Consider the following 16777-nt stretch of genomic DNA (forward strand, 5'->3'; position numbering starts at 1 on the left):
AATTTAATAGATATAAAAAAGATAGTGAGTCTGACCATCTATATATGAAGAGCTAATTTTCGAGTATTAAACTCTTTGAGTCATTAGAGCATCCCCAATGTACTCTCTAAAATTGTCAAACTCTTTAAATTAAAGAGTTTGACAATAAATTAAGAGTCCAATGGACTTTCTATTCTTTATATTTAGAGTAGAGAGTGAAAATGGCTCTTCACATGTAGAGAGCCATTTTCACTCTCTACTTCATTTTTTAAATAGTAAACTTTTAAATTTTAAAAAATAAGGTGGTTATTTTTACTTTTAAATATTATATTTTTACTTTTAGTAAAAAAACTGAATAAATAAATGAATAAAAAATAATTTTATTAATATTTAATATTTTATTAATATATTTTATGAAAACAAAATAAAATAAAATTTAATATTAGAGAGGTAATTAATTTAATATTTTTATTATTTAATATTTTTATTTTATTATTAATTATTAAAATTATATACAATAAAAAACTGATATTAAAGAGTACATTAGAGTAAAATTTTAAATATCACTCTTTATCTTTATAATGCTCTTTATTTTACAAAAAATGCTCTTTATTTTAAAGAATATCATTGGAGATGCTCTTAGGGGTACCCTGAATTATAAAATGATCACTAAACTTCATTTTGCTATAAAATAGTCATTGAACCATATCTTTTGTTACAAGTGGGTGTTATCATATAAAACGCAACGTTTTTATTTACATGGCAAGTCAAAATGATAAAAAAAAAAGACATAACTCAGTGACCTTATTGTAATAAAAAGTATACTCAATGAATTTTTTATAATTCATGAAAAGTTTTGTGTTATTTTTGTAACAACTTTTAGTGTGAAAACAGTGCGTTTTATATAGGTGATCCTTTATAACAAAAGGTATAGTTCAATAATCATTTTGTAACAAAATGAAGTTTAGTGATCATTTTGTAATTTAAGATAACCCTAATGACTCAGAGAGTTTAATATCCGCTACTTTTCATTCTCTATCCAATGTTTCACCAATTATATTTATTTTTAAGCTAAATTAAATATTTTTTTCTAAAAAAGTATTTTTTCTTTTCTATTATAAAAAAATAAATTAAAATATTATTTAATTAATACGTATAGAAAATAAAATAAAATTTAAAATGAGAGAGTATCAAACTAAACTAAACTAAAATAAAATAATTTTAATTTAAAATGCTTTTTATTTGGGAAAAATGTTCTATATTATAAAGAACACGATATTCTTAATAAATATAAATAAAAAGTGAAGTTTAGTTTTTTTTTTGAAACTCATAAATTTTTACTAATCAAAAAGCCATTTGATCGGCTATAACATGTTTTTAAAACTTTTAGGGGACATAGTCTCTCCAAAAGTGCTCCTAACAATGGTTGCTAAAGCCGCTCTAGTTAAAAAATGAACAAGCATATTAGTAACCCTATTACAATAAGAGGTGCTAATACATTCATCACTACTAACTGGACGTAAGCTGTCTTCTGCTATTAAGCTCACATCGATACACAACACATTGTAGTTAGTGGATACCTCTATTACAGCTTTTAAGTCTGATTTTACCTCAAAAGGAATTAGATTGGTTTCCTTTGCTATGATGATGCCTTCTCGGATTGCAATGTGAATTTTGAAACCAGCGTCTTGAACCTTTACTGTGGAGTCTCTGAACGGTTGAACACGCCATAAAAGACCCCATAGATGGTTGAAACCGTCAGACAAGGCAGGAACCGTCAGAACGGACACCACAAACTGTCGGATTGTTGGAATCTGATTCTCTCGAACCGCAAAAACTACTCCATAAGGTGGAGACAAACTAACCTTAAGTTAGATTAGAATAAATCTAACCCAATTAAGGCATAATTAGAAAACTTCTAGATCTAAACCAAGATTGGTTGAGAGAGAAAAAAAAAACTGAAAGCACAAAAAAACTAAGATAATTTTGAAGAAAACAAAAAGACAAGCTAAATTATGGATCTAGGGAGGTGATTTTTAGTCTAGGAAGACTAAAAAATCACCTCTTATGGCAATAAAGAAGCTGATAGCTAGGTTAGAAGTTGGGAGAGTCTTGTTTTTGTCAATTTTTTCTTTTCAATTAATGATTAATTACTAGTAGGTTATGAAATTCAGTTTGTTTGGATCGAGAGATTTTGAATGATTTCAATTTATTAATATTACATAAATTATAAATTTAAATATAATTCATCATTTGATATTAATAAAAAGCTATAAGAATCACAAATTTCTAACAATTTCATCTTTTAATATCTTATTTAAATTCCCACCTTTTAAATACAAAAAATGAAATTTATTTATAAAAGAGGATTGATTGTTTTAAAATTTAATCTATACTATATATAAAAGCACGGATGGGGGGGGACATGCAAATTTACCGAATAATCCTTTTCAGTTTAGTATTAAATAAAGGTTTTATAGTCATTATCTAATTAGTTATTTAATTAATCACTATTGTAATTAAAGTCCTAATTAGAATAGGTAGCTAACTTATCTCCAATTTAGTTTTAATATGTAAAAAATAACTAAATTATCTCCAAATTAGTAGGAATACCTATCTTTTAGTTTAATTAAACTACAAAATTAAAATACTGTATTTGGTCAATATATTATTATTTAAATTTCTATCTTATTATTATTTTTAAAAATATTATTAATAAAATTAAATTAATTATTTAATTATGGTTATTATAAAACCAAAAGAAGAATAAATTCAGTATGGAATAAATTTAATAACCGAATATATTATATTTACTTTTATAAAAATTCTTATCTAATTTAATATTAATTATAAATAAAAAATTGATATAATTATAATAAATTTACTAATATATTCATTGACGTGTTACGTTACGAGCCACGTGCATAGCACGTATGCGAAACTAGTATTTAAAAAGTGCTTTATAAATTTATATTTAATTAAACAAAAAAATTTATTAATTTCACGTTATATGAGTTTTAAATCAATATAGTGAGTAATTTAATGTGGTGTGAGATCATGACGGTAAATGTCTGAGGGTGAAGGTTCGTTCGATGCTAAAGGCTACAATAGCCTCTTATGACGGAAGCCATCAGTTTTAAAGAATTTTTATTCCCGGTTAAGGATTTGCATTGCATAATATTCATTTTGAAACACATGCACTATTTCTTGTTCAAGCATTCTATTCATCGCTGGAAGATCGTTTTTCTGTTAGTTTGTGATAAATTACCAAAAAGGAATCCGATCTCCAGATGCCTGCACAAACAGCAAACAGAGGTCAGAAAAAACTTCTGGTGGGGGTCACCGGACGTTCACTCCGACGCTCAAGTAAGATTTCTGAGTGAGGAAGAAGAAGAAGAGAAATGAGAAAGGTTTTTCAGAGAATAAAAAGAATTACCTAGGGTTTAAGGGCAAATTTTGCCTTGCTGGCAGGCTGTCCTTCGTGTGGTCCCTAGAATCAGTTATGCTTGCGTGGAGAATATCCCCCGTATGGGACGCAGGTTGTTAGGTGTGTCAGGTGGAGGGAACATTTCTCACGCACCTGTCAGAGGATCTTCTGTACTCCCAAAATCTCGTACACGTGAGTGTGTTTGCTAGCTAGATCTTGGAGCTCGGTCAAAGCTTGAAGTCCGGATTGCCTGGACCAAACTCACATGCTTCTAGTTCTTGGAGCTTGAGTGTATCTCGAAGCTCGGGTTGTCTATACCGAGCTTTCATGTCTCTAGTTAAGAAGCTCGGTCAGGATCTTCAATCCGACCTTGTTAAAAGCACGCGTCTCGGATGATGCTCGAATGTTCATTGATCCGGTGATCCCCCATGTCGCGTGGTCTATGATCTAAGAGATGGTCGGAAGTTGACACCAGGTCGGTAAAATGCTTGACCCAGCGATGTTCGTTCTTGGCGAAGTTGTTTCGCCCCTACTAAATGTATTAAGTTATCAGTTTGATCCTTGAAGAGTGTAAGAGTCTTTTTAAGGATTATGTTAATAGTTCGTTGTGTTTGTGAAGAGATCAACAAATATGGTTCCTCATATTCTTACTCGGACGTCCAATTATATATTTGATGTTTTAATTTGGAGGTCGGATATTCCATATTTTTCCATTTGGAGTAGCTATTTTTAAAAAAATATTTGATCCTTGCCGACAATATTTGTAATATGAAGTTGGTGCAATGGAAACCTTAGAACGATACGAGATTGGGAATTTCTTAATAACCAAACAACTCCTTTTCTACCTCCAATTCCGTGTCCCCGTGAACCACGATTATTAAAAAAAAGGCGCGGCGTTAAAAATATAAGCCGGTCAAAACACTAGAAAACGAATCGAGAACCTTCCCGCTGAATATTAGCCGTAGATTAATGTCACAATCTTTTATTATCTGTCAAGCCAACTGTTTCTTAAATAATATCGCGCACATCTCACCGTTGATTAGTCCTCGCAGTCAAATGATCACAGCCGTGGGATAGTTTCCGTTACCCCTTAAAACAGGGTTTCTATTAATAAAAGTTTAGATATCTCTTTGAAGGCGGTTATCATTCTATATTTATAGATGGCTCGCGCCTTATTTCTCAGATCCAATCGTCTACGATCAGCTCCTGCCTTAGCTCTTTTGATAATCGAATAGATCGTTTTCTGATCTATGTTTTGAGCATGGTTTCTCTCATGTTGGATTCATGCGATATCTCTGCTATTTCGGCTATGAGTTTGCTTGCTGTTAGAGCTGTAGAAAATTTTGAAGCAAAATTAAGCTCAAATCAGCTGGATCTATGGAGGCTGATACGCAGATCTGCTGAATTTCTAGCTACACGAGCTCAAAATAGCTGAATTATTGAAGTCAAGGTACGTTTATCATGTTTCTAGATTATGGTTCGGTATTTTCTTTATAGATCTTATATAGTCATGTTTTTGCTGTCGTTAATAACTTTTCTGTGCTGTGTCTTTGTGTTCCTTCAGGTTGAAATCTCTTTACCTGGCCGATGTTTTGATTTTTTGGATTCGTTTATTTTACCAGCTAGCTGAGGTATGATTTTTGAATCTGTTATTTTTGAGTTATGTTGTTGAGGATTAGATTTGGTATTAGTTTGAATCGGCTGGTATCTGATAATTTATATTCGGTTTTTGTTTATAGATGGTTAATTCAATGGTTTTGTAATGGACGGATTCGAACTCAGACCTTGTCGTACTTGATCTGTTGATAATGGATATACCTGCTCCGCCATTTAGTCTGATGATGGATCACGAGGTGTTGGCTTTCCTGAAGATTATTAGGCAGTGGATGAAAGGATTGAAGTGGTTAATTTAATATATCTGAGGTTTGTTCTGTTGATTATATTGATGTCTTTGCTGCTGTTATCCTGATCTATGTTTGAGGTTAAATATTATATTATTGCGATAGCGGTAGTAGGATTGATGTGGTGGTGAGGCTGATGAGAAGATGGAAGAGAGTGCGGTGGTTAGATGTATGTGAATATGATGTTGCTGTGTGTTGTTTATGTCTCTCGGCCTTTGCCATGTCAGGTGCGCTTGCTTGGCAGGTCAAAAAAACTAATAAAATTTTATTTTTGTGTCTAAGGGGGGAGATGGCACGGGGATAATTTATTTTTTATTTATTTGCCCGGCTCTCCCCCCTGTCTGTGTCTGTGCGTCTGGTCTCTTTTTTTTTTCTGTTCTCTCTCCCTGCTCTCTGCTCTCATATATATATATACACACACATATAAACACATATATATATCTACCTATCCTTGCTGGACGGCATATCAATTCAACCAAGACAATTGAGGCAACATCAGCGACTCTGCAGGAATGAATTCTGATCTTCATCATTCATCATTGGGAGGTATAATACTTGGACAATGTCTTTTAAATATTCGTAACAGTTAAAACAACCTGATCTTCAATATCTAACTTGACGAGAAGGCAAGTTGATAGCCTTCTATACCTTATGCCGCATTAGCCTCATATACACTTGCACACTGCACAACTTGGTTTATTAAAGTTTCAATGGAATATTAAATGCTCTGGATCGATGGACTAAGAAAAGATTCGGAAATTCGTTAAAATTTTATAGCCTCTTCCACTTGCACACAACACAACACAGCCTGCTTTGTTTGAGTTTTAATAATATTATACATGCCGACTACAAAAGATGTAGATTCTGGTTTGTATTTTAGTGTCTCATATACACTTGCACGGCACAACATAGCACTACATTTGTTAATAGTTTCATTAACATATTGCATGCTGTCTAACAAAAAATTCAGATACTGGTTTAAATTTTATGTGATGTGCATTATTAATCCAACAGATTAATAGATCATATGAATAATGTTATATAGAACACCACCTGCAAGTTATACCTGGAATCACTCATACTTGAGATCCCAAGTCACATAGCCATCTTTTTTATAGTGATGAAACAATAACATTTTGGTAAAAGTTAAACTGATTGTGGTCGTATAATAGTTCACAGTTTGTGGATGTATGTGGGATAATGCTCTTTCTTGATTTCTTTTCAAAAATAAAGGTTTTTGAAACTGTGACTGTGTTACTAAATAACCAGTGCCAAGGATATTATAGACCCAAAACGTAGGCATGGTTCGTATTGAAATACTTCCATATTTTTCATTATCAACACAGATCTCTTCATTACTCATTACGCCACCATTTAATGATCAATAAAGATCCTTTTAAGAATATAAACCGTGCAACTTAAAGAAAACTAAGAGTTCAAATGTTTAATCTGTAGATCACGGTATCTAATTTTTATCAGCATCGCAATTTCATTTGCTTCGTCTTCTATTATTTAATTCCTTACTTGAATTTTTATTGCAAATTTGTCGTGATAAAAGTATTTCACTTTTAGTTGCAATGGTTTGGTTTCTCAAGCTATCGTTCCCTCTATTTTCAGTATGTTTATGTAGCTGAGGGAATGATAGTGTTTGAAGAGGTCCATTGTGATATTGTTGTAGCATTTATAGTTGCTACTCTTGTATAGAGTATCATCATGTATTTAGGAAAACAGAATGGCATTTTTAGTGTACCAGCTTCTGCTGGTATTGCTGGTGATTGTGCTTCAAGTTGATGCAAGCCTGCGGCTCTTCTATTTTGGCTCTGGTTTGTGGACGCTGCTTGGTCGCTTGGGATTTTGTGTTTGCTTTGAATGCAAGAGGTGAATGTTTTTTCTAATTCCTCAATATTTGCAATTAACTAGCTTCTTTATATTTTCTAACATAAATGCTCAAATGCAGAGATGCATACTTTGTGGCGTTGCTATGTCTGGCCTTTTATAGAGGGTTTCAGTGCCGCTGTTGCATCTGCAGTGGTGGTCTCTCATAATTGAACTGGTAAGTTTTGGAGCCTAGAGGGGATTTGATTTTTTGGAGTATTTGTTGGTCTTGTTGGTTTTCAAGAGCATTACTGATTTATTTCTGGAATTCTTTTGCAGGTGTGTTTTTGTGATTCTCATTTGTTATCATAGTCGGTTCTACTTCCTTGGAACAAGATCAAGAAGTTTTTTGCAAGTGTCATATATGTACTCTCTTAACATGCTAGTCTGTGCAATCAGTACGTTGTGTGGACAGCCAAGTCATTAATGGTTGTAGAAGCTTTAAGGTGATTAATCTGATCATGTTGTGGAGCCATGCTCTTCTAGAAAAGAGAACATCAGCTATGCACGTTGTCTGACATCAATCTTAAAGAATGGTCCATCTGATGGTGTTTGTCTGCTACAATTTAACATCTCTACTCGGGTTCCATGTTCATCTATCCGGCATTGTTGTCTACTCTTGTTACAGGAAGTGTTTTATCTTTGCATCAGTCATTCTGTTGATAATTTAATTTATTAGTTTCTACAGCTACTGTTATCAGTCCGTCTTTTATACGCTCCCCTCGAAGAATGTTTATTTTTGCATAGTGCCTGTCTACCTGTTGATTAATGTTGGGATGTCGCATATTACATACATTGTTTTTTGTTTTTTCTATAAAATTCTCTTTGAAGTACCACTCCACTCCAGTTATGAAGTGAATTATCCGTATGTCTTTTCTGCCCCATATAGTCTTGAACCGATTGCGTATGTCTTTTCTGCCCCTTAATTAGTCTTGAACCGATTGCGTATGTCTTCTCTGCCCCTTAATTAGTCTTGAACCGATTTTGCCTTTGCTTGAGCTGCAGAAAATTCCTATGGCCACTGCTAATGCAGGCACAATTTGAGGTATGAATTTTCAGATGGGTGCTAGTATATTGTGCTTTCTTTTTTCTTATCTTTGTAGGTTCAGCTTTGTTGATTTTTTTTTTCGAGTTTCGATTTACACATTAATATCTGGGTTATTGGTTCGCATGACAATTTGTGCAATTTGCCTATAAGGTTGATTCTTTGCAGCATAATGAAGACTTGCTGTGCATTTTAAGTCTCAAGTTGGTATCTGGAGGTTTTCGTCTGCAAAAGACAAACTAGAGTGGAGCATTTTAAAGTCAGGCTACTCCCCTTTTTTTGGTGATTGAGGGTTCTTAGTTTTCACTGTTCCTTAATATTTATTTTATTTACTCTTCTAACTAGGTATTTGGATCTCCAATTAATATCTGCTATTAACTTGAGTTCATTTTTATTTTTCTATTGACTTGGCTTCTTAGTTTTCTGACTAATAAATACTCGAGTTTAATTTTTTTGTTGATCTGGAAACTTTAAATTTAGGCCTTTAATTATTTTTTAGTCTGAATTTTTTTTATCTTATCTTGTTTGGCCCACTGATAAAATTGTTTATAATTTATAATAGGTGTAGTAATATTTATAATATGAGGATTGTTTTTAGTTACATTTTTTTATCTTGATAATTTGAAATTTAAAATAAACGTCCGTTGAAAATGGTTATAATTTTTGTATCGAAGTCAAATGAGACATTGGGCTTAAACTATGATGGAAGTTTCTTAAACTGATTCAGAAGTGTTCATTTTTTAATTATAAAAATAAACGGTAGTTTTTGTTTCAATATAAATTTAAAATTCATTGCTGAAAATAATAATATTAATTTTAGATAATTATGTTTAGAATATTGTTATTTTGAGTTTAAATACATTGCAACCGGAATTTTTAACGAAATTTGCCGCCAGTGGCTCATATGTGCTCTAATGTATAGATCTATTAGCTCAAAACGGCTAGAGCGCTCAAGTCGGTCGGCTTGGGAGGATGGTGGTTCGAATCCGCCTGGATCTCTTTATAATAAAGAAATGTGACCTCTGTTGGACATAATATTTTCATTTAATTAATTAATTAAATGTTTTTCCTATCATTTTACAATTTTCTTTGTTCTAATATTATTATTTTCATTGCATAACTGATCATATTTTATTAATTATTTTCTAACCAAATTGATGCAAGAGGATTGCAGTAATAAACATTTCAAATAAAAGTATTATATATATGCTTTTATTAATATTGGAAAAAATATGAGTTTATTTGTTTTAATTATATTATAGAAAATAAAAGTATTGGCCTTAATTAAGTTTTGATTTACCCTAAGAGACCTGCTATTAAAAATAAATAAATAAATTCTTTATCTAATTTAGTGAAATTAATAAGTAAATAATGTTTTATATTTTAAAAATGAACATAAATATTTCAATATATAAAAATTATTTGTCTATATTAAAATAATTGAATTTCTTACATTTCTATATGTAATTATGGGAGTTTCAGTTTAAATAATACTCAATTTGTTTTGTAAAATAAAAACAGAAAATAATAACAAAGAAATGGAGTGCTGTTACAGCAAGGGGATTGCGAAAATCCTCACCCTTGGTTGATTCCATTCATCTTTTGTGCTCGGGTCAGGTAGTAATCTGTTCGAGATGGACAGGAAAATGAAGTTGAATATATTCACTGAAAGATTTTTAGGTAGATTCAGTCTACCATGTCATCCGATCTATCACATTGTAACACGTTATTAAACTAATGACATGTAGTAATTTTGTTATTTAATTTTTTACACTTTTAAATTGTAATATTACGATATTGTCATTATTTTAATAATGTGTCATAATGTGATAAGTTTAGTTCATAAATACGTGATGGACTGAGTCTAATTAACTTTTTTTTATATTCACAACTAAAGATCTCTTTTAAAAAAAATAGACATTTCTTACTATTATGCGGATTTTTACCTATGGAATGGATGAATAATAAATTCTCTTTTTTATCGGTTTTACTTGTGGATTTCCAGGTCATTGCTGCACCTTTCATCCAGAATGAGACAAATATGTAATGTGTTAGTGGATCCAAAAATGCCGGGCAAAGATTTCCTTTTTTTTTTTGAATAAAAAGATTTCCTTCTTTATTTGATTCTTCTTTGTTAATGGATTTCAAGGTCATTGCTTAATTGCGAATCCACTTCCACAATATGTTGTTGCCTTCCTAACAAATGTGTTCTACTCTATAACGATGATATGCAATTTTGATATTTTCTATAACATTTTTTTAATTTAATGCCAATTTTATATTTAATTATTATAGCTGAAGATGGAAATTTATAATATGGAAAATTAAAGACATACAAATTGAATATTTTCTAATAAAAAATTGAAAGTAATTATTAAAATTATTTAAATTAAAAAAATGAATTTCAGTTTAATTTAGTGAATTAATAATTACTTTCTAGCCTTTTTTAAGTAACTTCATATTATTATTTAGTCTTAGTACACAGAACATTATTTTTTAAAAATAATTGAGACAATATAATATGTATACAAAAAATAATTGTGAATATTGTGGATTATTTTGGACCATTACTTTTTGTGACCAAAGAGGGAGACATCATTATACAGTGGCACCCAACAAATTTAAATGCTAACAGGTTTTTGTATATTCCAACCAAATTTACTTTATCTATTTTAATTAAATTTTCATTAGCTATAGTAGAGCTTTTAAAGTTTATTTTAATTACAGCTACATTTATTCAATTAAATTAAATCAAATTTATTTATTTCATATATTTATGTGTTGTCCAATCAAAGCATTTTAAACTATTTCTAATATTTTTCATGCTTAATTTTTAATTATAGCTATTTATTCAATGTCAAATTAAAGACTCATTTTAGTCAGAAAGTTGAGCTTTTTGATATTTTTTCAATTGAAAAATATTTATCAAAACTAAGATATAATTAACAAAATTAATAAAAAAAAGTATAATTTCTTCAAAGAAATCAATTTTCAAAAATGATTAATTGGCTATAATTGAAATTTATATATTTAAAAGTTAAAAACTGAGAATTTTAAAATTAAAAATTCATAAGAAGTTATCTTTTTTTAGATAATTAAGTTTATATTTTTTATTGAATCAGGTGGATTATTCTTAATAGACTACTATTCAGCAACTCTTACGTAAGGAAATAACTAATTAATTTTTTTTGACTATAATTAGAATAAAAACTAAAAAATCTACTGTATTTAATAAAATTTTAATTTTAATTTAAATAGATAAATATATCATAAATAAATTAGAGGCGTAATGACATGAGGATGCAGCAAAGATCACGTTTTGAAGAATTAGATCAACAGACTTCCCCTATCTAACCTTTCTAGAATGCTGAATTTGAAGGAATGGCTACGCACATTGACTCATAACTTGTTGAAGCAGTTGGAAAATTTACTATTTTTATCCTTTTTTAAAAAAAGTTGCTTGTTAAAACAATATATAAAAATAGCATCAAAAATATATTTATCTACTATAATCCGTATGACAAATATCCTATAATTTTAAAATTATATCAATTATTATTATTTTAATTTTTTTTATTAAATACACATACAACGTTTATAAAATGGTATAGTACAATATTATATATCCACATATATAAACTTTAGCATACTTATCATATATACGCCACGCCACGCCACGCCACGTCAAATACAAATTACAATACTCGAAAATGATGGAGTAAAGTGAATTTTATAAAATTATTGTATATATGACGAATAAAGTATAATAATAAACATGTAAATATATTTCGAGCTATATTAAAATATATATAAACTAACTATTTAAAAATATAATAATATTAGAAAAAATAAAAAATTCAAATGGACTGCCTAACCATACATATGAATACGAGGGTACATGCACATGTGTCCTTGTCGAACGCAAAATGTTGGGTTCGTTTTTTCCTTTAAAAGATTCTTCCATTTGACACTAGTTTTGCCCTTTTTAATCAAGGGTGGCGCTATTTCCAGAGCTAAAATTGTTAGGGAAAGAACAATATTTTTTAATTTGACAATACTATCCTTGTTTTAATATGACCCTACCTTTTCTTTTTTATTTTTTATTTTTCCTTTTAAAAACTACAACTAATTTAATAGAATAATTCAGAATCCTTTAATTTGTAACTTTTTTGCAAGCCTCACTGTACTATTAATTTATAATTTCTAGAAATTGATTGACTTCATCTTTATAGAATTTTTAAAACTGGGTTGATCACTTTTTTTTTATCAAAAAGAATAATTTTTGTGTTGCATTTTTCACTACAACTGTGTTTAATTCTTTATTGGCTTCTTGAAATGTATAAAAATCTAAATATATTTGATAAATTTATGTAAAGGTGCAAGGGCGAATCATGTGCTTATGATTAACACCTGCGAAATAATTAATTGAGTTAGCAGCAAAATCATAATGAGCAATTTGGATTGATGAACAATTGGAATTTTGATGGTCTATGCAAACTTAAAACTTTATAACAAAAAAGAAAAATCAATCGAATTTAAGAAAAGGATAGAACATAGAGGTCTGAGAAAAAAATTGCAGAAAAATATGAGTTATTCTATTTAGATTAGTTAGGGTTTTTGAAAGGAACAAAATAGAATAAAAAAGAAAAGGTAGAGTCATATTTATACAGGGATATTATTGTCAAATTAAGAAATATTGCTCTGTCTTTAGTAATTTTAGCTCTGGAAGTAGCGCCACCCTTAATCAAAACCAAACAATTCAATTAAGAGAAGGCGACGGTGCTAATTTGCAAATTACAGGTGAAAAATCGTTGTCGCCCTTTACTCTCTACTATACAGCTGAGCTTCCCATTTATCCCTCATTCCGTACGCCTTCGTGTCGATAACATATCATCAGTTGTCTCCTTCTCTTTGTTAGAAGAAATTGTTTTGAGTCTATTTTGCAGACTACCCAAAGAGAGATTGTTTTATTTTTATTCTTTATATTTTCTCACTAGTTGGGTATGTCCAGTTCGGAGTAAACAGTATCTCTGTTATTTGCTGATTTTTTTTTATTTGATAGCTGAATTTTGGCTGAATTGTTTATTGAGGTATGTGAGTTCTTGTGGGTCTATCTCGATTTCTTTTTAGTCCGGTTTTTAATTGGGTGGTTTGTAACAGGATTTCCGTGAAAGGGAACGGAGAAAAAGCATAAAACTTTGATCCTTTTAGCTTCTGATAGACTGATAAACTCCTTAAGAGTTATTCTCCTACTTAGGTGGCTTTCACCATTATTATTATTATGTTGATCTGTTTGCCTGGTTATTTTTGTGCATTTATTTATTTATTTATTTTATTCTCTGTTTGGTAAGATCAGGAGTCTTGAATGATCTCATATTAATGATTTGAAACCAGTCACTTTATGTTGTTTGTGACCCAAAAAATCTTCTCACTATGCTCCAGTTTGTGTCAATTGTTTGATCTGCTAATATCTTTTAATGGTTGTAAGTTTTACTGCTGATTCTTAGTTAATGTGGTTATAATTAAACATCTAGGCATTCTTATGTGATGTTTGCTGTTATAGGCTGAATTAGAGTGAGTTTTCATCGCAATGTTTCATCGTTGGAGTAATTCCCATAAGGATCACGAGGATGAAGCTATGCAGCAGAAGTCTAAGGTAGTAATATAGAAGCCTCGGCAGTATATTGTTGGCTACTCAGAAGTGATTTCAACATTTTGTTTTCAGTTTACTTTGTGGATGTGTTAAAACAGTACTTAACTTCACTACTAATTCAGGTGAATGAGCTTAGGAACGCAATTGGACCCCTATCTGGTCGCAGTTTACAATATTGCAATGATGCATGTTTGAGAAGATACCTGGAAGCCCGGAGTTGGAATGTAGACAAGTCGAAGAAAATGCTGCAGGAGACACTTAAGTGGAGATCAACTTATAAGCCTGAAGAAATCCGTTGGGTAAATGTTAATTTCCCGCTTGGCAGTCATTAAAAAAAGCCTAAAATGTCTATGTTTATTATCTTGTATTGCTAAATGTTTCCCTGACCATAAAATCTGATGTTCCCTTAGCATGAAGTTGCTAACGAAAGCGAGACTGGTAAACTGTATAAAGCAAATTTTTGCGACAGGCAAGGTAGGCCGGTACTTATACTGAGGCCAGGAATGCAGGTACTATGTTTGGATGATTCTTTAACTAAATTCCTGTAACCTTCTAATATATGGAAATTAACACTATTGGCTACTGCTGCAGAATACAAAATCAATGGACAATCAGCTACGGCATTTGGTGTATATTTTAGAGAATGCTATACTTAATCTTCCAGAGGATCAACAAGAAATGTCATGGTTGATAGACTTCACTGGGTGGTCGATAACCAACAGTGTGCCCGTTAAAACAGCTCGTGAAACTATTAACATACTACAAAACCATTATCCTGAGAGACTAGCTGTATCGTTTCTCTACAATCCACCTCGGATTTTTGAAGCATTTTGGAAGGTTTGAGTTCTTTTTCCCTTGATTGCATATGGCTTTGAAAATGAACAATTGAATATTATATAATACTTCAGCTGTAATCAGACATCATCCTAATAAGTGGTCTGTAGGAACTAGCCACTATAGTAAGTGCAGACAGCTGCTCTAACATTATGATAGAGCAATAAACAATATATTATAGTCCTAATGGCATAATCCTATGTTGCACAACAAAATCTTGTGGAGTCCTATGTTTCAGTGTTTCGTTTCTGGAAATGCTTCCGGAAATCCGAAACTTTATATTTATATTTTTTTGTTGTAAATTATGTCCTCTAGAATTAATTTTGAGTGCAGTTCCTCAGGCTAGAAAGCACAATACGCATATGAACTTTTAGTTAAGCTTTATTTTGCTGCTTTCTTGCTTTCTTTCATTAGTCTCGTAGCTAATGGGGAGGAACTTTTTGATTATCAAACATGATTTTTCTCGGCTGTCTTGGTCCTTTGTTATACGTGCAGATAGTCAAGTATTTCTTGGATACCAAAACATTTCAGAAGGTGAAGTTTGTGTATCCTAAAAATGTAAGTAGCATAGAGCTCATGAGATCATATTTCGATGACGAGAATCTTCCAATTGAGTTAGGAGAAAAAGTCATACTGAAGTATGACCATCAAGAGTTCTCAAAATTTATGGCTGAAGATGATTCCAAGACTATCTCATTCTGGGGAATCGATAACAAGCAACATGCTACGAATGAGCATCACGGAGCTGAAGTTGTTCCGGAGCCAATGTTGGTGCCTCCAGCTATCTAAGCTTCCCACTGTCTGGCGGAGAGGTTTAACTTTTTATAATGAGAGCAAATATCAACTGTAGTATGTAATGCATATTTTCTTGAACAGAAGCCACCAAGTAGATGGTATCAAAATCTTAAAGTTCACTAACAATATCTATCAGCACTATCCTAGCCAGATGACATAAATCTAGCTTATGTTTCGAACCCAACTTGTCTCTGATATTCGCTATTTGGGTGATTTTAGTGATATGAATTAATGCCATCTCTCATGAATTCAGATCGTCTTCTTTCTTCTCCGTGCTTTATGTATATATTGTGCTCTTTTTCATTTAGCAAAACAAATCATGAATTTTAGCGTAATTACAAAACAAAATTTAATTTTTGGTGATATTATATATGAGTTCTTTTTTAAAGTTCTTTTGTTTTGAACTTACTTTGTAAACTGGTGAATGAAAGTGATAATAATTCATCCAACGTGAACAAAGTAAATTTTACTCCAAAAAGAAAACAAAATAATTGTAAGCCCCCTTTTATATATGAACTATCAATTATTTGCAATTCGGAACACCGAGCATCAAGAATAGGTTTGTGTATGATATTATTAAGACTTAGAATTTGAATTTTAATTACAAAACACGCTAGAATTCTTGCATTTTACCACACCACCGACATTTTTATTAATATAGTAGACCCTTTTTTAAAAAATCTAGTCTAGACTCTATAGCCTGCAAAGATCAAACTGGACCCTTTCTTTTAGGCCAAATGTATTTAAAAGGCCAGTCTTGACCTTTCAATTTTGTCGATTTTGGCCAAAAACAAATTATTTGGTTTCAATTGTGGCCAACTCTCAATTTGATTTCAATTTGCTTATGTGGAGCCTATGTGACGCCTATGTGGCATGCCAAATATTGAAAGGTCAGGATTGTTGTGAAACCAAATAATCCATTTTTGGCCAAAATCGACAAAATTAAAAGGTCAGGACTTTTGTGAAACCAAATAATCAGTTTTTGGCCAAAATCGAAAAAATTGAAAGGTCAGGATTTTTGTGAAACTTTTGTGAAAGGTTTGGCCTTTTTACAACATTTGGCCTTTCTTTTATTAAAATAGTAAGAAATATTGATTTCAATGTGAATATACAGAAAATTTGATTTTCAATTTTGATTTAATTTCTATTATCAGTCAAACTGACTGATCAAAAAAATTAAATCTAACAAGAATATACATATGCGGGTATAAATTTAGTTACTGTATCAATCAACCAGCTGTTGCTAAGAAACCACATCCAGTCTTGGC

General features: G+C 31.0%; 1 protein-coding gene and 1 long non-coding RNA gene across 6 annotated transcripts; both read left to right on the forward strand.

Annotated features, from left to right (window-relative positions):
* Positions 1–4515: 4515 nt before the first annotated feature.
* On the forward strand, positions 4516–8685 carry LOC126681841 (uncharacterized). Its single transcript, XR_007641389.2, has 6 exons — positions 4516–4856; positions 4971–5037; positions 5146–7185; positions 7265–7360; positions 7462–8227; positions 8396–8685. It is a non-coding gene; the product is annotated as an uncharacterized LOC126681841 (long non-coding RNA).
* A 4282-nt stretch (positions 8686–12967) lies between these two features.
* LOC126681795 (uncharacterized) lies at positions 12968–15761 on the forward strand. Of its 5 annotated transcripts, none has more exons than XM_050377348.2 (6): positions 12968–13027; positions 13791–13883; positions 14003–14179; positions 14291–14389; positions 14472–14717; positions 15210–15761. In XM_050377348.2, the coding sequence occupies exons 2-6, from the start codon at positions 13818–13820 to the stop codon at positions 15501–15503; spliced, it is 882 nt and encodes a 293-aa protein (XP_050233305.1). In that variant the 5' UTR covers positions 12968–13027; positions 13791–13817; the 3' UTR covers positions 15504–15761. The 5 variants fall into 5 exon arrangements, with proteins under 5 accessions (XP_050233305.1, XP_050233308.1, XP_050233310.1 ...); XM_050377351.2 differs by lacking the exon at positions 12968–13027 and adding an exon at positions 13071–13093; XM_050377353.2 differs by lacking the exon at positions 12968–13027 and adding an exon at positions 13125–13228.
* The last annotated feature ends 1016 nt before the right edge of the window (positions 15762–16777 follow it).

Source organism: Mercurialis annua, linkage group LG1-X (genome assembly GCF_937616625.2).
Source record: "Mercurialis annua linkage group LG1-X, ddMerAnnu1.2, whole genome shotgun sequence".
Lineage (NCBI taxonomy): Eukaryota > Viridiplantae > Streptophyta > Magnoliopsida > Malpighiales > Euphorbiaceae > Mercurialis > Mercurialis annua.

Bases quoted from the DNA above. Each gene is read 5' to 3' on its own strand.
- LOC126681795 (XM_050377348.2), top strand. From the start codon at position 13,818: ATGTTTCATCGTTGGAGTAATTCCCATAAGGATCACGAGGATGAAGCT. The intron at 13,884-14,002 runs GTAGTAATATAG...CTACTAATTCAG, and splicing joins CTATGCAGCAGAAGTCTAAG to GTGAATGAGCTTAGGAACGC. The intron at 14,390-14,471 runs GTACTATGTTTG...CTACTGCTGCAG, and splicing joins TACTGAGGCCAGGAATGCAG to AATACAAAATCAATGGACAA.